Source organism: Physella acuta, unplaced genomic scaffold, assembly GCF_028476545.2.
Source record: "Physella acuta isolate Inbredline_101_S28 unplaced genomic scaffold, ASM2847654v3 ptg000921l, whole genome shotgun sequence".
Taxonomy (NCBI): domain Eukaryota; kingdom Metazoa; phylum Mollusca; class Gastropoda; family Physidae; genus Physella; species Physella acuta.
In genome coordinates, this window is record NW_026732438.1 from 47,055 (window position 1) to 69,866 (window position 22,812).

Sequence of the window (22,812 nt, forward strand, 5' to 3'; positions counted from 1 at the left end):
GGTGTGCATGGTAGCATGTATTTGACACAGCTGATAATAACATCTGCTAATTTGTTGTCTCTAGCCGTTCATAATTAAGCTACGATCTGTTTGCGCATGCGCCAGTCTGTTACTTGAAAACCATTGGTCCAAAATGTAGGATTTTTAAAAAAAAAGTAAAATCAAAGGTAGTGCTATAGATCTAAACAGTAGCGAGGTCGGGTGTCACCCGGTGTGTCACCCCCGAGAGCGACCCTTCCAGGTGATAAATTTTCGATTTGCACCCCCCCCCCCCCCCTCAAACTTTCGATTTGCCCCCCCCCCCCTCAAAGTTTTCTCTATATATTTTGCTATTTTTTGCCTTGGTGTCACCCCCCTAAATGGTGTCACCCGGTGCGGTCCGCACCCCAACCCCCCCCCCTCGCTACGCCTCTGGATCTAAAACACTATGATGTGCCGCTAGCTTACCATCCATAGAAGGAGAAAGAGCGCACCAAAACGCGCAATAAATTTTGTAAACAAATGATATTGAACGCGTTCAAAATTGATGACGACAGAGACCGAAAGGATTTTAAGAAGGTAACGAAGTAAAGCATACAATTTTAGATGTTTCTTATATTATTTTAATGCTTTTAAACTCATAGGCTGTTTAGAGTTTAGAGAGATATTGATTTTAAGCACTAAACGATCATATTCTGTTTGATAGTAGATCTTTAACCCCTCGAGATTTGAATAGGATAACTTTTTAAATAATAGATTCTAGAGTATTATTTTTTCAATGGCATTAAATTTAAAAGAATAAAGGTTAACAAAACGTTTTAAAAATCCAAGTAGCTTTAGTAGAATTTGCCGATAAAGTAAAAATTAAAATAATTGTTTTTACTTTGTCAATGTGGCTACATTTTTTTGTTGTAATTCCCATTTTATTGTCTTTAAAAATATTTTAAAATGAATTGCTTTGACATTAAATAGCAAATATACAGAGGATATAGGAAGTTTGCTACTAGTGCGGAATATTAACATTTATTTTGACAGTTTTCACTGTTTTACACCTCCCTTCTTTATCTTATATGGATTATAAATGATGCATTGTAATCATGCATACTTAGTTTTCAATCTTGCACGTCTGTGTGAGAATGTGTGTCTACACTCTAACACACGCACACGTACGCACACCACACGCACACACAATGAAAAATTATTAATAGCATTAACATAATCATAATACGTTAAAAGTATATATATATATATATATATATGTATATATATATATATATATATATATATATATATATATATATATATATATATATATATATATATATGTATATGTACGATCTACCTAGATCCATGAGGGCTGGTTACTGCTAGGTAAAACAAAATGGAGAGATCAGATCCACCTGCGATCTCTGGAGCTGTTGCAAGAGAGTTTAGTCCATTCAACAACAGCAGCGCACTGACCATCGTAAACGCCAGCATGCCGAATACTATTTGCAACAGTACGGGGGGTGGTAACCTTGATATCAACGGAAACGTTAACGGACGCACAATCAACAGTCGTCCAGGAGGTCTCACCATCAGCACTGAGTATCGAAAAAGGTAGGTACTAACCCATGTCCTGATGGTTAGGTTTTATTATCCCACATTGATGCAATACAATAAACATATTATATTTGGTATGCATTTTATCCTGAATCTACTTACATTGAGTCAAATTAATATTTTGGTTTTAATAAAAGTGGTAGTTAAATATTCAAGGAAATGCTTTTTTAAAGAAATTAGTGGTTGAAAAATTATAAACTTAAACCGAAGCTGTTTAAAGTGACTTATTTTTCATTCTGCTAAAAGTATCATATATATCTTTTAATATTGTATCTAAACACTTTCCGGTTTTGAAGGATACAGAGATTTGGAAAAGATCATTTGGGTTTAGCGTTGCTCTAAATTTAAATTATTGCATTAGTTTAAGGATTTAAGTAAAAACTAACATTACGAAAAAAATTTCGTGTTCCTTCCTCTTTCAGGTCTGCTAAAAGTTACTGCAAAAATTGTTATTTTGTATTAAATTTTAATATAAAAATAATTGCATTACAATACTTAGCTAAATTTGATTATAAGCTCTCTTGTTTTGTAACGTTTAACTGGATATTTGAAAACGAATAAATTTTTTACGAATACGAGTAAAACATGCCACTATTAGCTTGGCTTGATTGGTTAATTAAGTATTCAAACTGACAGTTAAAAAAATGAATGTCAAATATACTGTAAAACTATATTAGAATATTACTGTCGTATTAAAACAAATCATTTCACCTTTAATATTATTTCTTTCAAATAATTTAGTGTGTCGGAATCATACCACGTTGAAAGAATTGGGTGCGCCAAAGAGCGGGTTGTAGAAAATTCCGACAGAAGATGGACCTGGGAATTTGAGAGAGCGGAGAGAAAGCGGGCACAAGCAGCAGAACGAGCCGAGCAAGAACGTTCGCGGGCCCTTGAAAGATCTAAACGTGAACGATCCCGTACAATGGAAATAGCTCGTGGGCCAATGTTAGAGGATATGGAAGTTGATCAATCAGATGACGAAGAAGAGGATAGCGCCACATTCATCAACGGCGATAACACCAACAGTAGATCTGTCATCGCCAAAGAGAATGTTCAGCCCGCTTACGCAAATGGAAATAATAGTGTAAGTGCCTATAGAAGTCTTCAGCCCGCTTACACAACAGGGAGCAATTGTGCCAGTTTTCATAGGAGTCTTGAGCCCGCTTACACAACAGGAAACAATGGTGCCAGTATCCAAAGGAGTCTTCAGTCCGCTTACACAACAGGAAACAATGGTGCCAGTATCCAAAGGAGTCTTCAGTCCGCTTACACAACAGGAAACAATGGTGCCAGTATTCAAAGGAGTCTTGAGCCCGCTTACACAACAGGAAACAATGGTGCCAGTATCCAAAGGAGTCTTCAGTCCGCTTACACAACAGGAAACAATGGTGCCAGTATCCAAAGGAGTCTTCAGTCCGCTTACACAACAGGAAACAATGGTGCCAATACCCAATCGAGTCTTCAGACCGCATACGTCAAAGGACATAACGGTCACAGTGCTCAAAGGAGTCATCAGACCGCATACGTCAACAAAAACAATGGCCACAGAGCCCAATCGAGTCATCAGACCGCATACGTCAACACTAACAATGGCCACAGAGCCCAATCGAGTCATCAGACCGCATACGTCAACACTAACAATGGCCACAGAGCCCAATCGAGTCATCAGACTGCATACGTTAACACAAACAATGGCCACAGAGCCCAATCGAGTCATCAGACATGTTACACCACAGACAACAATGGTTTCACCGCTCAAAGAAGCTTACAGACTGCTTACATCGCAGGAAACAACGGTCTCATCGTCCAAGAGAATGTGCAGACTACATACATCACAGGAAGCAATGGTGTATGGTTTTAGAAAAAGGTAGGTATCAGCCGTTTGTATATTTCTCTATTTGGCTATCGGTATGTTTGTTTGTTTGACCAAGTTTTTAACTTTAAAATTAAATTATTTCCGACATTATGAATTGAAAGTTCCATTGTTTTTCAATGGAATAATTAATTTTCTATCACTTTAAATCAGCGAATCAATTACAAAGTTAAAAAACAGTGGGGACTAAACACATCCTTGTTAGGTTCAGACAAGTAGGTTTAGAGTTGAAGCCAACAAAAGCCACGCCTAGAATGTATACTATTTAGTATTTAGCACCCGTTTTGTTTAGGCTATTTAATGTTTGGTTTCTTTTCTCCGCCATCTCCCCACCCTCACAGCAGTCCACGTTATGAACCAACTACTAGACGCAAAGACGAGCTGTTGACGCTGCTATATATATACCCAAAAAAATCTATTTCGACTTGTACGGTAAAATATGAAATAAAACAAATCTATTTTACTTGTTTTTAAAAAAAAAATTAATTGTTTGGTAAATGTATTTATATCTGTGTAGGTTTTTGGTATGGTTTTGTGTGTATGTGTGTGCTAGGGGAAGGTGAGGGGGGGGGGGGGGGTTGGTTGCCTGTCAAATTTAACTGATGACTGATAAACTATTGAAATTACGTGTCAAAAGTGTGTGTTCCTTATGAGATATCTCTTACATCACACACTGTACTGCATTCATAAAAGAAATACGAACAGCCCAATTTTTATGCTCAACCTAGACGTCTTCAATGAAGAATGTTAAGGTGCCAATGAGAAAATTTGAGCTTTAATGAAGGTGAAGTCTGTATTTCACGTTCATTAATGTTTTGCCTCTACACACACTTCAAATTATGGTGCTAAATTAGCCTACTTATGTACTTACTTAATCATCATGGCTCTCTGTGGGACATAGGCAGCAACAAAACCCTACCATACCCCACTGTCCTTTGGTCAGGACCTCTTTCATCTCTCTCCAGTTCTCAATGGTCTTTCAGTTCTTCTTCTTCTTCTTCGTTTTTAATTATTAGTGTCGAAGGGGATCGAGATTTATCTGCCAGTGGGTTTGAACTCGAGACTTTGTTCGAATTTATCAACCATGAGCTTTTTGCCGACTCGACCGCGCCTCCAACACAATTAAGCGTTACGTGTCAACTGGTTATGCGCCATTGAGGCCATTGACTCCGATTTCAGCCTGCTTTTCGTTTTGGATTTGCTTCCATAGCCTTTGTCCAACCAAGAACAAACTACAAGGCAGCAGTTGTTTAATTTTGGAGTTGTCTCTCCTAGAAGAGTGGCTGTCCCCAGCTAACGAGCCTCATCTGCCCGAGGTCTTTCATTTTAGAGCGGGAGTATTCAGTGGTATGCTTTGATACAAATTAAAATTAAATTTGAGGAATAGGGCCTGCACATGTAAAATTTACTTCAGGTAGACTTAAAAAAGCAACAACAAAAAACGGTGTTTTTAAAAAAAACTTCTTTAGCAGGCGCAGAAAAGTCGATATATTACTGCTTTAAAAAATTGCAACCGTAAAAACAACTGTACCTAGTAACATTATTACTTCGCTTAAGAGGAGAAGATCTTTTTTTTAAAAAAAAAACAGCAAAAAAGCACCGTGGCTGATTTTACCAGTAGACTTCTTTTTAATATTAATACATACAAATATTGTGAAAGCGACCATTTTACAAAACCCACTTCAAATTTTCAACTGCAAAATGGTGCGCAGATGGAGCTAACAAATGGATTTTGTCGGAGTTTAGTTTTAAATTAACGGAAGCTTAGCTGAACGTTGGCTGGAGCATAGCTGGAGCTTAGATGGAACCGAAGTAGAGCTTAGATAGTGCTTAGCTGAAAGGTGGCTGGAGCATAGCTGGAGCTTAGATGGGGCATATCTCGAGCTTAAATGGAGCATAGCTGAAGCTTAGATTGAGCCTAACTAGAGCTTAGCTGGGGTGTAGCTGGAGCTTAGATTAAGCTCAGCTGTAGAATAACTGGAGCTTAGATGTCGCTTGGCTGAAGCGTTACTTGAGCTATATGAAGTAAAACTAAAAATAAATCAGCTTTTGCTCAATTATTTGTTGCGTCTAAGTTTAAAAAAATATCTTGCCTTTTAAATTTTTCGTTGAGTTCATTGAACTTTAACTTTGTTTCGATGTACAGATGGTAATTAATTGATACACAGTGTAAATTAAATCACGAACACACCTGCTACAGGTTTCATTGAAGATTTAAAAGTATGGATTAAAAGAATACAGATTGATGTAAAAAAAACTTAAATGAAATAATAATGGATTTGGGCATTAATGATCTTGATAATGTTGTCGGCCTTGGGTTAAGAGAGTAAAAAACTCACTATACGTTTGTAGACCTATATGATTCGCTAAAAATTCTTTCTTTATAAAATAAATAACACGGTTTGTTTTTGTTATAAAAGGTTTTAGTTAACCACATCTCAGGTAAGTCAATTGCAAGGAAAAATAGTTTATAGTTAAGTAAATGGTAGAGTATAATTATATAGACCTATTTAAAGAAAATCGTTTTTTTTCCTTTTTAGGGCATAATAAAAGTTAGTTACTAAAACGGTTTTTTATGAGCTCAGGGCCTACCAAAAACTTAGACTTAGACCTAACTAGTTAGGCCTAAGGGAAAGAGCGCACCAAAAACGTGAAAAAACTTACACAAAAAAAAACGTGTTCAAGATGATGACGTCAGATACCAAACAAATTGTTGAAGGTAACGAAGTAAAAAATTTAAGATGTTTCAATTTCTATTTTATTTTAATATTGTTTAAACGCGTTTAGGCTAATATTTAAAGATAGGTTGTTTTCTAAGGATTTTAGCATTCATTCAATATATTTTTTTTGAGTTTAATTTAAGGCTACATTTCTATTTATTTTAAAATCAAACTTAAGTTAGATCTAGAAATCTATAACGTGATGTTTTACTTTCGTGGATGATTTGATTGGCTGTACAGGAACTCCGTGATCGATCTTCTTAAAATCCCCACTTCTTTGTAATTTGTTCTCAAAATTTTGCCGATACCATTTTTAAAAAACAATTATTGTTTTCTAAAACTACTTTATGGTTAGGGTATTGATACTTGCAAAAATACGCCCTACGTGTGGTTATAAATATAATTACTGAAAACTCCAACTTAACCATACTAACTTTAGTAATGTCTTTGATCAAAATATTTTCCAATTTCCCATAAACTGCGGTCTTAGTCAGTGTTTCTTCCAGACGGGAAGGTGTGTGTGTGTGTGGGGGGGGGGGGGGGGAAGGGGGTCGGGTCGGACACTGGTAAATGCATGTTTTCTGTATAAATTCCATCTCCCCCCCCCCCCCCGAAAAGATGACTGGAAGTAACTCTGGTCTAAGTGCCGTGATGTCACCGGTATCTTCTACTAAGCCAATGAGCCGAACAGTTTAGCAATAAAGGGTAGGCCTATGCTCGTCTAGGTAAAGGGGTAGGGAAGCTTCTGGAGCCGGAAATGTACTTTTTTAAATGAACTTTTTTTAAAGATCAGCTAAACCCAAGCCCTAAGTTTCTGAAGTGGCGCTGGGTGGGTCACACACTGCGAAAGGCTCACACAAATGTTACAAGCCAAGCGCTTGAGTGGAACCCCCAGGGAAAGTGGAAAAGAGGGCGCCCAAGACAGACCTGGAGGCGGAGTCTTCTTGAAGAACTGAAGCCAACAGGGATGTCTTGGGAGATGACAAAATAAATAGCCGGGGATCGGAAGAAATGGAAGGAAATGGTGGAGGTCCTATGTTCCATAAGGAGCAAAGAGGACTAAGTCCTGAGTTTCTACCTACTGCTAGCCCTAATTCCTTGTACCAATTCTAGACCCAATTTTAACACTTGCCCAGTTAAAGAATAAAACATGAAACCATTCTGCTGTTAGGTAAAATAGCTTATGATTGTTTCTTAATTCTTTTACAGCGCAGCAAATATATATATATATATATATATATATATATATATATATATATATATATATATATATATATATATATATATATATATATATATGTGCTTTGTACAACTCCCTAGATCTCTGACGGTTACTACGCGGTGTAAAAATATCACGTAAAATGTCAAGCGGTGGTATTTCGCTCAACAACTATAGCGGATGGAATATTATAAATACCAATGTGTACAATTGCACATTTAATAATACCGGAAGTGGTCTGACCTCGTTGATCAATGGGACCATTGGCGGGTGCAATGTTATAAATGGCAATGTGTTCAACTGCACATTTATTAACACCCAAAGTGGGAAATCGGCCATCAATGTTGGCGGAACAAATATTATCAATGGCAATGCCTACAACTGCACATTTATTAACATTGGAAAAGGAAACTTAATCATTAATGGGAACATTATTGGATGCACTTACACCTGCAGTTCATCAACTATCAGCTGTAGAAAAAGGTAGGTAACAACCGATTTTCTATGGGACGGCCTAGCCTAAACTGCTAACCCGAATGTCTCGAGTTCGAATCCGGGTTCAAGTCAGCATAACTTCCCTGAGTATATCCAGCTCTGATGGGTACCTAGTTTATGCTAGGGAAAATAAAGTCGACTGGGCCTACCGCACTATGCCTCATATACCGAGGTTACTCTCCCCTGGACTGTCAGGTTCGAAAGGGAACTAATCATTAACCAGTTTTCTGATTGTTGAGTATCATTATAAGAGATATTACGCGGCTGGTTTTTGTTTTCGGACATAGAAACCCGCAACAGCTTAGGTTGTGTATTTTATCCTGCATCTACTTAAATTAAAATAACAACACATTTTCTTGAAAAGATTTAAATAAAATAAAGTTTTGGTGGTCAAATACATTTGTGCTTGTAAATTTTACATTATACCACATTTGCATGCCTAGTTAGTATTGATTATTTTTTAATATTATATGTAACCGTTTTCTATCGCTTTCTGAAAACTTATATTTTTAGAGAAATCTTGAATTTAAATGATTACGGTTCATGTAAGAATTCAGGTAATATCTGACTAGGTCAGTATTCAATACAATTTCTGTAAGATTTACTTTCAACTATTTGTTTTATAGAATCGATGTTTTCAGAGATAGTAAAAGAAAAAAAATATTGTTTCTTTTACTTTTTAGTCATCTAAAACGTGCTGCAAAATGTAATTTTGGTATTATATTTAAAATAAATTAAAAGATTCAAATGCGAATGCTGAATGTTTTTCTAAGCTCACTTGTTTCGCATTATTAACTGTATGAGTCGGCTAATCACATTTTTATTAATCAGTATAAAATCACACTGATTAACTTGGCGTAGTTGTCAAAATAGTATACGGAAACTGAAGTATGAAAAAAAAACTAAGCTAATTATGAAGTGTCCATATCTATGTTTAATTAATTAATATTTTTTAAAAAATAGACAATTTAACCTATGATGTAATTTTAAGTTTGTTTCAACTAATTTAGCGTGTCTATGGAAACTGAACGGGTTAGAGCGCTGACTGAAGGAAACAGTGACAGGAGGGAGAAAGAAGCTTTGGAAAAAGCTGAGAACAAAAGGAAAAAGGCAGAGCAACGAGCTGTGCAAGAACGTTTGAAGGCCCTTGTGAGAGCTAAGAGAGAACGGTCCCACACAATGGAGAAAGCACGTCAGCCTAGGCTACAGGAGACAGAAGTTATCACGATATCAGACGAGGAGGAATAGACTTGCACCCGACCATGACCTGTTCGTTCACTACCCTACGACAACTAGCTCGTTCACTACCTTACGACAACTAGCTCGTTCACTACCACATCTACATCTACATCTTTCACTACTCCACCACATCTACTAACTACCCGACCACATCTACATCCTTTACTACCCCACCACATCTACATCATTCACTACCCCACCACATCTACCTCCTTCACTACCGAACTGCACGTACTAATTAAACTGAGTTCCGAGTTTCTAGTCACGTGCCTTAGACAATGTTCTGAATGGTTAAATCCTACTCAAGGTAAAATAATTGACCTTAGGATTGAAATGTATGGTGATTGACCACTGCGGGTTTTATTCAGTATTATAACCGTGTTTTGTGTTCTGAATAAAATAAAATGTATTTCGTCCAGAACATATGATTGCTTTCCCCACCATCTCCCCACCCTCACCAGCAGTCCACGTTATGAACCAACCACTAGACGCAAAGACCACATCTACATCTTTCACTACCCGACCACATCTACCTCCTTCACTACCCAATTGCACATACTAATTAAACTGCGTTCCGAATTTTTAGTCACGTGCCTTAGACAATGTTCCGAATGGTTAAATCCTACTCAAGGGGAAATTATTGAGCTTAGGAGTAAAATGTCAAAGGTGTGAGTATGGTGATTGACCACTAAGGGTCAGTGTCCAGTTTCCTAGCAGCAGATGCTCCCACTACACCTGCTTACATCAGTAAAAAGAAATCATTTACCCTTTTTTATACTGGGGGGGGGGGGGGGGGGAGTTACACATAGACCCACTTTTATTCGGTATTATAATCGTGTTTTGTGTTCTGAATAAAATAAAATGTATTTCGTTCAGAACATCGAATTGTTTCCCCACCATCTCCCCACCCTCACCAGCAGTTCACGTTATGAACCAACTACTAGACGTTAAGACGAGCTGTTGACATTGATATATTGACTACACACTCACAAATAATTGTACTCTTTTTTCGATGATTTTATCTCGACTTTATACGGTAATATATGAAATAAAATATTTCACTTTTACTTGTGTATTTGTTTTTATAAAATATTAATTGTCTTTAAAATAATTTACCACATTTTTTTTATTAGGGATGTGTGTGTATGGGGGGGGGGGGGGGTAGGGGAGTTGCTAGTACTTATATTGTGAAATTGAAATAAGGAGTGATAAACTCTTGAAATTATTCGTTCCTTATGAAATATATCTGACAACACACAACTGTTCTGCAGATAAGGTGCCAATGAGAAAACCTGAGCTCGAAGGCACGTTTAAATTATTATTCTACGTGCTTTAATTTTTCGTCTCATCTCAGTTATGATATCAGTGTTATAATGTTGGCTTACTTACATAAGTAATAACTTAATAACCGTGTCTCACTGTGTGGCATAAGGCAGCAACAACTCCACCAGGCATCCTCGTCGGGCATAAGGCAGCAACAACTCCACCATGCCTCCCTGTAGGGCATAAGGCAGCAACAAAACTCCACCATGCCTCCCTGTAGGGCATAAGGCAACAACAAAACTCCAAAAAATGGCCTCCATGTAGGGCATAAGGTTCAATTATTTATTGCATCTAAATCTTGCCTTTTAAATTTTTCGTGGAGTTCATTGAATTTTAACTGTGTTTCGATATACAGATAGTAATTAATTGATACACAGTAAAATGAAATTACGAACACACCTGCTACAAGTTTCATTGAAGATTTAAAAGTATGGATTAAAAGAATACAGATTGATGTGAAAAACTTAAATGAAATAATAACGGATTTGGGCATTAATGATCTTGATAATGTTTTCCGCCTATGATCAAGAGAGTAAAAAATCACAAGGAAAGCTAGTTTAAAGTTAAGTAAATAGTAGAGCATAATTATATATTCTAGACCTATTTAAAGAAAATCATTTTGTTTCGTCATTTTAGGGTATAATAAAAGTAAATTATTAAATCTTTTCTTATGAGCTCAGGACCTACTCAAACAGGCGCAAAAAATAATAGAGGGGAAGAGCGCACCAAAACGTGCAAAAACGAACACACAAAAAACGCGTTCAAGATGATGACGTCAGATACCAAACAGATTGTTGAAGGTAACGAAGCAAAAAATTTAAGATGTTTCTATTTTATTTTAATGTTGTTTAAGCGCGTTTCAGCTAATATTTAACGGCTAGTTGTTTTCTAAGGATTTTAGCATTCATTCAAAATAAATTTTGAGTTTAATTTAAGGCTACATTTCTATTTATTTTAAAAGCAAACCCAGGTTAAAGCCTGATGTTTTACTTTCGTGGATTATTGATTGGCTGTACAGGAACTCCGTGATCGATCTTCTGAAAATCCCCACTTCTTTGTAATTTGTTCTCAAAAACTTTGCCGATAAAATTTTTAAAACACAATTATTGTTTTTTTAAAACCACTTAACCACGCTTAAGTTTAGGGCTTGTGATTTGGTTAGAGCAAGGTTTATGGTTAGAGTATTGATACTTGCAAAAATACGCCCTACGTGTGTTTATAAATATAATTATTGAAAACTCCAACTTGACCATACTGACTAACTTTAATAACGTCTTTGATAGAAAAAATATTCTATAAATATGTTGTCTAAGTCAGTGCTTCTTCCAGACTTTTTTCTCCGGGGGGTGGGCGGGGGTGGACTACATTTTCCGGGGGAGGGGCGGATACTTTTAAAAGAAATGCATGAAAGAAACTCTGGTCTAAGTGCCGTGAAGCCAGTGAGCCGAGCAATTTAACAAAAAAAGGTAGGCCTATGCTCGTCTAGGTAAAGGGGTAGTTACGCTCAGCTTCCGGAGCCGGAAATGTACTTACGTTTTTCAATGAACTTTTTCAAAGTTTAGTTAAACCCAAGCCCTAAGTTTCGATCTGCTGCTAGCCCTAATTTCTTGCACCAATTTTAGACCCGCTTTTTACACTTGCCCAGTTAGGTATTAAAGCTTTTGTTTGTTTCTTAATTCTAATTCTTTTACAGCGCAGTAAAAAAAAAGTTTGAGGTGTGCCATGATGCCAATACTGTATCAGAAAGCATGGAATGCTTGTTAATTTAAATAGCTACTGTTAAAATCAAATCGTTATTCTGCACATAAGCGAATATATATATATATATATATATATATATATATATATATATATATATATATATATATATATATATATATATATATATGTACAACTCCCTAGCTCTCTGACGGTTACTGCGAGGTGCAAAATAAAGAGATCGGATCAAATTCAGACATCACGTACAATGTCAAGTGTTGATTGGCTCAAGAACTGTAGCGGATGCACAATTATAAATAGCGCTTTGTACAACTCCACAATTAGTAACTCTGGAAGTGGGAACTTAATCATCAATGGGTCCTTTGGCGCTCTGTACAACACAACAATTATAAACACCGGAAGTGGGAACGTAATCATCAATGGAAACGTTACCGGATGCAATTTCAGCTACCGTTCAGCAACTACCGGCTGTAGAAAAAGGTAGGTAACAACCAATTTTTCTATAGTATGGCTAACCCGAATGTTTCAAGTTCGAATCCGGGTTCAAGTCAGCATAACGTCCCTGAATCCATCCAGCTCTGATGGGTACCTAATTCACGCAATGGAAAATAAAGTCGACTTTGCATAATGCTGATCATACCATACCCTCATGTCTGGACCGTCAAGAGAACTTTACTTATTAACCAGTTTTCTGATTGTTGAGTTTCATTATAAAAGATATTACCCGGCTAGTTTTTATTTTCGGACATAGAAACCCGCAACAGTATAGGTTGTGTATTTTATCCTGCATCTAATTAAATTAAAACATCACATTTTCTTGAAAATATTTAAATGAAATAAAGTTTTGGTAGCCAAATACAATTGTGGCTGAAAAGTTAAAACATTATACTTATACCGAATAAGATTCAAATAACCCCATTTTCATCCGCCTACTGCCTAGTTAGTATTGAATATTTTAAATTATTTGATATAACCCTGTCCGTTTTCTATCGCTTTCTAAAAACTGATATTTTTAGAGAAATCTTGAATTTAACGTTATGTTGTAGATTTAAATGATTACGGTTCATGTAAGAATTTAGGTAATATCTGACTAGGTCAGTATTCAATGCGATTTCTGTTAGATTTATTTCCAACTATTTGTTTTATAGAATCGATGTTTTCAGAGATAGTAAAAGAAAAATTATTGTTTATTTTACTTTTTGTTCATCGAAAAATTGCTATGAAATGTAATTTTGGTATTATATTTGAAAATAAATTACAAGATTCAAATGCGAATGCTGAATTTTTTCTACGCTCACTTGTTTCGCTTATTAACTACATAATTAGCAGGCAGTCGGCTGACCACATTTTTATTAATCCGTATAAAATAACACTCATTAACTTGGGTTAGTTGTCAAAATATTATACAGAAACTGAAGTATGAAAAAAACTTAGCTAATAATGTAGTGTCCATATGTTTAATGAACAAAATATTTTAAAAAAAGAGACAATTTAACAAATGATGTAATTTTAAGTTTGTTTCAACCTATTTAGCGTATCCAAGGAAACTGAACGGGCTAGAGCGCTGACTCAAGAAAAAAGGGACAGGAAAAAGAAAGAAGCTTTGGAAAAAGCTGAGATCAAAAGGAAAAAGGCAGAGCAACGAGCTGTGCAAGAACGTTTGAAGGCCCTTGAAAGAGCTAAGCGAGAACGGTCCCGTACATTGGGGAAAGCACGTCAGCCTAGGCTACAGGAGATGGAAGTTATCACGATATCAGACGAGGAGGAATAGACTTGCACCCGACAATGACCTGTTCGTTCACTACCCTACGACTACTAGCTCGTTCACTACCTTACGATTACTAGTTCGTTCACAACTACATCTACATCTTTCACTACTCTACCACATCTACATCCTTCACTACGCCACCACATCTACATCCTTAACTACCCGACCACATCTACATCCTGTCACTACCCGACCACATCTACATCCTGTCACTACCCGACCACATCTACATCCTTCACTATCCGACCACATCTACATCCTTCACTACCCCCACCACATCTACATCTTTCACTACCCAACTGCACATACTAATTAAACAGCGTTCCGAGTTTTTAGTCACGTGCCTTAGACAATGTTCTGAATGGTTAAATCCTACTCAAGGGGAAATTATTGAGCTTAGGAGTAAAATGTCAAAGGTGTGAGTATGGTGATTGACCACTAAGGGTCAGTGTCCTGTTTCCTAGCAGCAGATGCTTCCACTACCCCTGCTTACATCAGTAAAAAGAAATCATTTAACCTTTTGTTATACTTGGGGAGGGGGGTAACCCAAAAAGTTACACATAGACCCACTTTTATTCGGTATTATAATCGTGTTTTGTGTTCTGAATAAAATAAAATGTATTTCGTTCAGAACATCGAATTGTTTCCCCACCATCTCCCCACCCTCACCAGCAGTTCACGATATGAACCAACTACTAGACGTTAAGACGAGCTGTTGACATTGATATATTGACTACACAATCACAAATAATTGTACTCTTTTTTCGATGATTTTATCTCGACTTTATACGATAATATATGAAATAAAATATTTTACTATCACAGATGTATTTGTTTTTTTTTAAATATTACTTGTCCTTAAAAGCATTTACCACATCACATCTGTTAGACACTAGGTAGGGGTGTATGTATGTGTGTGTGGGGGGGGGGGGGGGGTGTTGCTTGTACTTATATTGTGAAGTTGAAATGAAGACTGGTTAACTCTTGAAATTATTTGTTCCTTATGAAATATATCTGACAACACACAACTGTTCTGCAGATAAGGTGCCAATGAGAAAGCTTGAGCTGGAATGCACGATTAAAACATTAATTTTTCGTCTCATCTCAGTTATGATATGTTATAAAATTGCCTTACTTACATAAGTAATTGCTTAGTAGCAGTGTCTCACTGTGTGGCATAAGGAAGCAACGACTCCACCATGCCTCCTTGTGGGGCATAAGGCAGCAACAAAACTCTACCAGGCCTCCCTGTAGGGCATAAGGCAGCAACAAAACTCCACCATGCCTCCCTGTAGGGCATAAGGCAGCAACAAAACTCCACCATGCCCCCCCCCCCCCCTGAGTTCAGGCCAGGTTTTACTGTCGTCAGCACCTCTTCCCCTTCTCCTCCATGTTCCAAACGGCCTTCCCCTCATTCGCTGTCTGTGCAGTTAACCCAACTAGGTAAGCTAAATCTGTTCGGAAATGGTATCGTTTCAATTACTGAGTGCATATGAAATTTTAACTGAATACCAATTTTTAATATTGATAAAAATACGGATGTATAATGTTTAAATGAACTAATAACTAATTTGGACAAGAGAGAAATTTTTAAAAAGTCAAAATGATTGATTCCTATTCTATCGATATTTTAAAAAAATATTTAAAACAAAACCTTTATAGCAACAAGCTTTGAAATGCACAAAAAAAAAATAAGAAAATAAAACTAATTTGCTTTCTTTATTAAAAGCTTTTGTCGCTAAAATATGTAAAAGATCTCATGAGCGGCCAAAGCTTTTATTAAAGAAATCAAATTAGTTTTATTTTCTTATTTTCAGTGCATTTAAAAGTTTGTTACTATAAATGTTTTTTATATTTGTTTTTTCCCTACTTTTAAGTGATTCCTAATTTGTGAACTCGGCACATCTAAAATTATTTGCATTAAAACACCAACAGTAGCTCGCAATATCTAAAACACAGTTAAATGCCCCATGAAAGCAGCCGTCCGTGACCACAATGTACACACAACAGTAAGCTGATAAATCGAAGGAATATTCTTAATCCTACTACCTCCCCTTAGTTTCAAATCGTTCAAAAACTATATTATCTGCCCTTAATAGCCTTTACTAGATCGACCGGCCCTATCATCTGTAAACATTCTCGTGAACCACAGCTCACTAGACTAGCTAGTTATCTCCCCTTCTGTTATTGAATGATTTAATTTTGTTATCTCCCACTAGTTTCGAAAACGTTTAATAATTTTTAATGACCACTTAAATATTTAATTATTTTTTTTAAAAATAGATAGGCTTGTATTGCCATTGATTTGGATACCAATGTCACTTACGTGTATGTGTGTGTGTGTGTTTGTGTGTGTGTGTGTGCAAATAATCGTAAAATAATTTTAAAAAAAAGTGGTGTTTGTTGTTTAGGCATTTTAGTGTGGAAAACGTTTTGTCGAAGCCGCCCACAATTTTTTTTTCTGCTCTTCTGTAATTTTAACGACTTGAATATTCGATAGCTGTTTAAATATAAGTTAGCAGTGAGAATTTTTTTTTTCTGTTCCTCTCTGATTTTACCTGCTTGAATATTCGATAGCTGTTTAAAAATAACTTGGTGGTGCGCTAAATAAGCAGGGGAGCGAGTGCACCAAAATGCGCAAAAACGTGCTTAAAAAACCACGTTCAAAATGATGACATTGGAGACAAGAAGGATGTTTAGCTGGTAAAAAAGTAAACAAAAAAATGTAAGGTGTTTCTACATTATTTTAATGTGTTTTGATTAATGTTTATATGAATCTTATTTTTGAATATTTAAACATTCATTTTCTACTTTGAATGAGAACCGAAAGAAATATAAAAGTTAAAAATTTTGAGGGTTCTTACAGAGGCATCTTGTGTTAGGAGTGAGGTGCCTTGTTAATATCTGTTGATAAGGAATATCTCTGTTAATATGGAATATCTCTGTTGATATGAAATATCTCTGTTAATATGGAATATCTCTGTTGATATGGAATATCTCTGTTGATATGAAATATCTCTGTTGATATGAAATATCTCTGTTGATATGAAATATCTCTGTTGATATGGAATATCTCTGTTGATATGGAATATCTCTGTTGATATGAAATATCTGTTGATATGGAATATCTCTGTTGATATGGAATATCTCTGTTTATATGGAATATCTCTGTTGATATAGAATATCTGTTGATATGGAATATCTCTGTTGATATGGAATATCTCTGTTGATATGGAATATCTCTGTTGATATGGAATATCTCTGTTGATATGGAATATCTGTTAATATGGAATATCTGTTGATATGGAATTTCTGTTGATATGGAGTATCTCTGTTGATATGGAATATCTCTGTAGATATGAAATATCTCTGTTGATATGGAATATCTCTGTTGATATTGAATATCTCTGTATATATGAAATATCTCTGTGCATATGGTATATGCGTTGATATAGATATAGGATATCTCTGTTAACGTGTAATACATTTGTTACAGCCATTTCGTCTTTTAGTCGCCTAAAACTAAAAAAAAAATTGTATCAAAGTGAAAAAATATACGGATCTTGTTGTTCCTTGTTCCTCCAACGGGGTTTCTTTCAGACATTGCTCTCCGGGGTGTGGGCACTTATATATATATATATATATATATATATATATATATATATATATATATATATATATATATATATATATATATATATATATATATATATATATATATATATTATATAATATATATATATATATATATATATATATATATATATATATATATATTTATGTATGTATATATATGTATATATATATATATATATATATATATATATATATATATATATATATATATATATATATATATATATAAGATGTGTACAATTCCCTAGATCTCTGACGGTTGGCTATAGAGAGGTAGAATGGAGATGTCAGATCCGAACCAGTCGTCACAAGCTGTCTCAAGCTGTCTTAAGCTGCCACAAGCTGTCTCAAGCTGTCTCGAGTTGCCAAGAAATGGTTGTATAATTAAGAACTCGAGCGGTGTGACCATCATAAACGGCAGTTCGAGCAAATTTAGCAGTGTGACCTTCGTAAACGGCAGAGTAAAGGACAGTGTGATTTACAGCAGTGATGAGGGTAAGCTGATCATCAATGGATACACTGTCAGCAACTGTTCAGGAAAGATAACTCTCACTAGCGATTGTAGTGGAAGGTAGATAACAACCTGTTCTGTCAGTTTTGTTATTAAAGATATTACTTTTCTGTTTGTTTATGTTGTCCGACACATGAGCAACACAATAAACATGTTTTGTGTATTTTAACCTCAATCTGCTTGAAATCTATAAATTACTGTTGTTCTTTTTATTTTATTTAAGAAATTGTGGTAATTGAAACTCTGAAGAACGAAATTTGTGGGTAGTTAGTTTTAACATTAAAGTAGTAACTACACTTGTTTTAAAGCCTAATAAGTATTTAATGTAAATCAATTTTAAATCTTAACCCTGCCCATTTTATCAAGCACTCTGAAAGTATATATTTTTAGAAAAAAATTTATTTGCGTTTAGCGTTACATTATAGATTTAAATGATTTAGATTAGTTTAAGGATTTAAGCAAAAGATAAAGTGTTATTCTAAACATTTTCTTTTAGATTTTTTAACTATCGCTGATTTGAGAGATAATTGGAAAAACATTTGTTAATCAATTTTCTTTTAAGTCTTCTAACAGCTACTTTAAAAAGTGTAATTTTGTGTTGTATTTAAAAACAAAAATAATTGCATGACTTCACTGATCGATGTAAAACTATACGCTGTCTTGATTTGGCAGTTTTAACTGGATAATTAGAAGACTAATCGAATTATCGCGAGTCAGTAAAATTTACCACTGGCTAGGCTGTTCTGATAGGTCAATAATAATATGTTAAAGCTGACAGTTGAAAAACGAGAAGTAAATTAGAAGTATACCGTTAAACTCAATTAGAATATTACATGCGTATTTTAAAAACCATTTGACATTTGATATTATTTTTTTCAAATAATATAGCGAGCCGAAGTCATCCGACCCTGAAGCAGTTCGAAAAGCGCAAGAGAGGGCTTTTGAAAAATACCAGAGAAGAAAGGAAAGAGCGGTGGAAAAATATGAGAGGAGAATGGCCTGGGCATTGAGGAGAGCGGAGAGGGCGGAGAGAAGAGCGCAAAAAGCGGTAGAAAGGGCGGAGTGGAGAAAGGCCCGGGCATTGAGGAGAGTGGAGAGGGCGAAGAGGAGAAGTGCACGAGCGTTAGAACGAGTTGAGCGAGAACGGCGGAGGGCCCTTGAAAGAGCTAAACGAGGGCGGTCCCGTGCAATAGAAATAGTACGGGGGCCAAGGTTACGAGAAATGGAGGCTGAAGAACTCTCAGATGAGGAAGAAGAGGATAGCACCAACGGGGGTGACATCAACAGTGGATCTGTCAGCGGTCAAGAGAATGCTGAGACATCTTGAACCACAGGAAACAATACTACGCTTTGAGAAACGTACGTATCAGCAGATTGTATATCTCTCTGTTTGGTTGTTTGTCTAATTACTTGCAACCATTTAAAAAAAAAGTAGACAATTCAACATTAAAGCAAACACATTAAGGAAATAACATTAGTTAGGAATGTATTTAGAAATGTGTTAGGAGCAATAGTCTTGCACCCGACCACGACCAGTTCGCCCACTACCCTACGACAACTAGCTCGCTCACTACCACATCTAATCCTACACTACTCGGCCACATCTACATCCTTCACTTCCACACCACATCTACCTCCCTCACTGCCCCACCACACCTACATCCATCACTACCCAACCACATTTACCTCCTTCACTACCTCACCACATCTACCTCCTTCACCACCCGACCACATCTACATCATTCACTAATACACTACATCTACCTCCTTCACTACCAGACCACATCTACATCCTTCACTACCCGACCACATCTACATCCTTCACTAACCCCACATCTACCTCCTTCACTACCCGACCACATCTACATCCTCCACTACCCTACCTCATACTTCACTACCCCACCCCACCCTTCACTACCAAACCACATCTACCTCCTTCACTACCCGACCACATCTACATCCTTCACTACCCCGCCACATCTACATCATTCACTACCCCAACATATCTACATCCTTCACCACCCGACCACATCTACATCCTTTACTACCCCACCACATCTACATCCTTCACTACCCCACAACATCTACATCCTTCACTACCCGACCACATCTACCTCCTTCACCACATGACCACATCTACATCCTTCACTACCCGACCACATCTACATCCTTCACTACCCAACCACATCTACCTCCTTTACTACCCCACCCCATCATTCATTACCCGACCACATCTACATCCTTCACTACCCAACCACATCTACCTCCTTCACTACCCAACTACATCTACATCATTCACTACCCGACCACATCTACCTCCTTCACTACCCGACCACATCTACCTCCTTCACTTCCCGACCACATCTACCTCCTTCACTACCCGACTACATCTACATTATTCACTACCCCACCACATCTACATCCTTCACTACCCGACCACATCTACATCCTTCACTACCCGACCACATCTACCTCCTTCACTACCCGACTTCATCTACACCTTATAGTACACAACTACACACAATGTCTAAACAGCCTTCCCAGTTGTAATGCTATTGTTAGGATTGGTGAAGGGTAGAATTGAAATCGACAAAGGGAGATAATTTACCTGAGGCGATGTAATGCTTTAAGGGAAATAATTGACAAATGGTAAAAATCTGTTAACAAGACATTGTATATAGGACTCAATATTATAACGTATTTTGTGTTCCAAATAAAATACAATTGTCTAGATCTTCTAATTTTTATGTCTTCTCCACCTTCTCCCCACCCTCCCCCCCCCCCACCACACCCCCTCACAGAGCCCAGACCGTGAACCAGCTAGATGAGCCAAGGTCTTGAAGGGCGAGCCAGGTTAAAACTTCTTTTTATACACACAACAAATGTATGCCTCCTCTTTTATTTATTTTTTCAGAATATTTTATATCAACTTGATACGGTAAAATAGGAAATAAAACATTCTACTTTTTCCCCCATTAAAAGTCATCAATCGCATTTAGCACATCTGTGTTGACATCTGTGTATGTGTGTGCATGTGTGGGTGAGGGGGGGGGGGGGGGCTTGTACATTCAAATTAAACTGAGGACTGATGAATTATTGGAATTACTAGTGTCAATAGTTGTGTTCCTTATGAGATGTCTGTGACAAAAGTTGAATGCATTTATCAAAGAAAAACGATCAACACTCTACACCATTGTTTTGCTCTTAAGCATTGAAACATAAACACGCAAGCTGGTACGGAAATATGCACACGCACGTATGGACATAAAAACACGCACATACATACACGCGTACACAAGCATAAACACATACTGGTGAGCTTTGTTACTTACCGTCGGCACATCCTTTGCCTAGTTGTGCGAAATATACAGTAAAGTTGAACCCAACCCTTTGAAGTCTCTAAATGTGTGAACTGCCGGTCACAGAGCAATGTGGATGTAAGCGATCCATTACATTATTAAACAATGTTATTTATTTTTTTGTTGTAAAATTGGTACGCAAGGATCGTGTGAAATGCCACGGAAGTACTCGCAGCCTGGGCGTTTGATGTTCAAGCTAATACTGAAAGTCTCTTCTGTATCGTTGGTTTCGTCGTCAGAGGATTTAGGTTTGAAATAGTTCAAGGGGTTAGTGCAATAACGTTATCGCAAAACATCTAAATATTTAATTAGCTACATTATAAATTGTAATGAACGGGATGTTTAAACTTAGAATTACAAACTAATATTTACATTATATTTCCAGTAATGTCCAATTATCTAAATATTTAATGAGGTGTGGTGAGTGGATAAACATTGCTAAGCTGTTGCTAAATGGCCGTAAACATGTGCGTCTTTTAGTTAACATCTGGTATATTTAAGGTTTAAACTTTTTCCATATGAGGGCGTGTCAAGGATTCTTATAAATAGGACCTGGTGATTACAAATATATTTTTAAAAAATCGCCTAATATGCTTTCATGACTCATGTTCCCGGTACAAACATCGGTTAGGTTTTGTCATCGCCTAGCTCAGAGCTATCAATTACATAACAGTAATTTGTTGCACTTTTAGACCTATTTGTGGCAGTGGCGTAGTAATGGGGGGGGGGGGGGGAACAGAAGTGTGAAGTCGAGGGAGGGGGAGGTAAATTTAGCATTTTTTGCCATAGGAATCCAATGTTAGCATTAGGGATGAGTTGGCTAGTGGATATTCTATAGACATGTCACGTACCCATTAAGGTTCTGTGCACTGTTGGACCTTCTAAGGACATGTCAAGTAGCCATAAGGGATGGGGAGGGGGTGGGATTTTTACCAGTTATTTTATAGTAAAAAAAAACACGAATAGCAGCTAGCTTTTAAATGCTCTAAAATAAGAAGATAAACATACATTGCTGAAATAGTAAAAATTTAAAAGCGTTGGTCGCAAAATATATAAAGAACATTTCTAACACCGTCTATGCTTTTATATTTGGTTAAGTATAGAAATGCCTGTTATTATGTTTATGAAAACCGGTAACACGAAATGCACAGGAACTGGGTGTTAGAAAAAAAATGTTATTTTAACTTCATGAGCTCACTGGACAAACATTCACACATGTTGCGTTAGAAGAACAGGGTAAAACATATTGTCATGACGTAACGCTGCATGTACGAAGGTCTTGTCAGCACGAGGGTGGTATGGGGTGGTATGGGGTGGTATGGGGTGGTATGTCATTTGTTGGGCTGCTTGGTAGGGGTGGGGTGGG

The 22,812-nt window shown here is 36.6% G+C and overlaps 3 protein-coding genes across 7 annotated transcripts; all 3 read left to right on the plus strand.

Annotated features, from left to right (window-relative positions):
* The first annotated feature begins 509 nt into the window (after window positions 1–509).
* On the plus strand, window positions 510–3,912 carry LOC131953424 (putative membrane protein DDB_G0293934). 3 transcript variants are annotated; one of them, XM_059316597.1, is made up of 4 exons: window positions 510–558; window positions 1,326–1,578; window positions 2,323–3,451; window positions 3,799–3,912. In XM_059316597.1, exons 2-3 carry the CDS (start codon window positions 1,361–1,363, stop codon window positions 3,443–3,445), a joined length of 1,341 nt encoding a protein of 446 aa, XP_059172580.1. In that variant the 5' UTR covers window positions 510–558; window positions 1,326–1,360; the 3' UTR covers window positions 3,446–3,451; window positions 3,799–3,912. The 3 variants fall into 3 exon arrangements, with proteins under 3 accessions (XP_059172580.1, XP_059172582.1, XP_059172581.1); XM_059316599.1 differs by having other exon boundaries at window positions 3,802–3,912; XM_059316598.1 differs by having other exon boundaries at window positions 514–566.
* Window positions 3,913–6,150: 2,238 nt separating this feature from the next.
* On the plus strand, window positions 6,151–9,900 carry LOC131953423 (uncharacterized). Of its 2 annotated transcripts, none has more exons than XM_059316596.1 (3): window positions 6,151–6,176; window positions 7,498–7,879; window positions 8,902–9,900. In XM_059316596.1, the coding sequence occupies exons 2-3, from the start codon at window positions 7,539–7,541 to the stop codon at window positions 9,137–9,139; spliced, it is 579 nt and encodes a 192-aa protein (XP_059172579.1). In that variant the 5' UTR covers window positions 6,151–6,176; window positions 7,498–7,538; the 3' UTR covers window positions 9,140–9,900. The 2 variants fall into 2 exon arrangements, with proteins under 2 accessions (XP_059172579.1, XP_059172578.1); XM_059316595.1 differs by lacking the exon at window positions 6,151–6,176 and adding an exon at window positions 6,306–6,456.
* A 1,330-nt stretch (window positions 9,901–11,230) lies between these two features.
* On the plus strand, window positions 11,231–21,086 carry LOC131953432 (uncharacterized). 2 transcript variants are annotated; one of them, XM_059316615.1, is made up of 4 exons: window positions 11,231–11,253; window positions 17,825–18,147; window positions 18,976–19,446; window positions 20,889–21,086. In XM_059316615.1, exons 2-3 carry the CDS (start codon window positions 17,855–17,857, stop codon window positions 19,412–19,414), a joined length of 732 nt encoding a protein of 243 aa, XP_059172598.1. In that variant the 5' UTR covers window positions 11,231–11,253; window positions 17,825–17,854; the 3' UTR covers window positions 19,415–19,446; window positions 20,889–21,086. The 2 variants fall into 2 exon arrangements, with proteins under 2 accessions (XP_059172598.1, XP_059172596.1); XM_059316613.1 differs by lacking the exon at window positions 11,231–11,253 and adding an exon at window positions 16,606–16,665.
* Window positions 21,087–22,812: the final 1,726 nt, after the last annotated feature.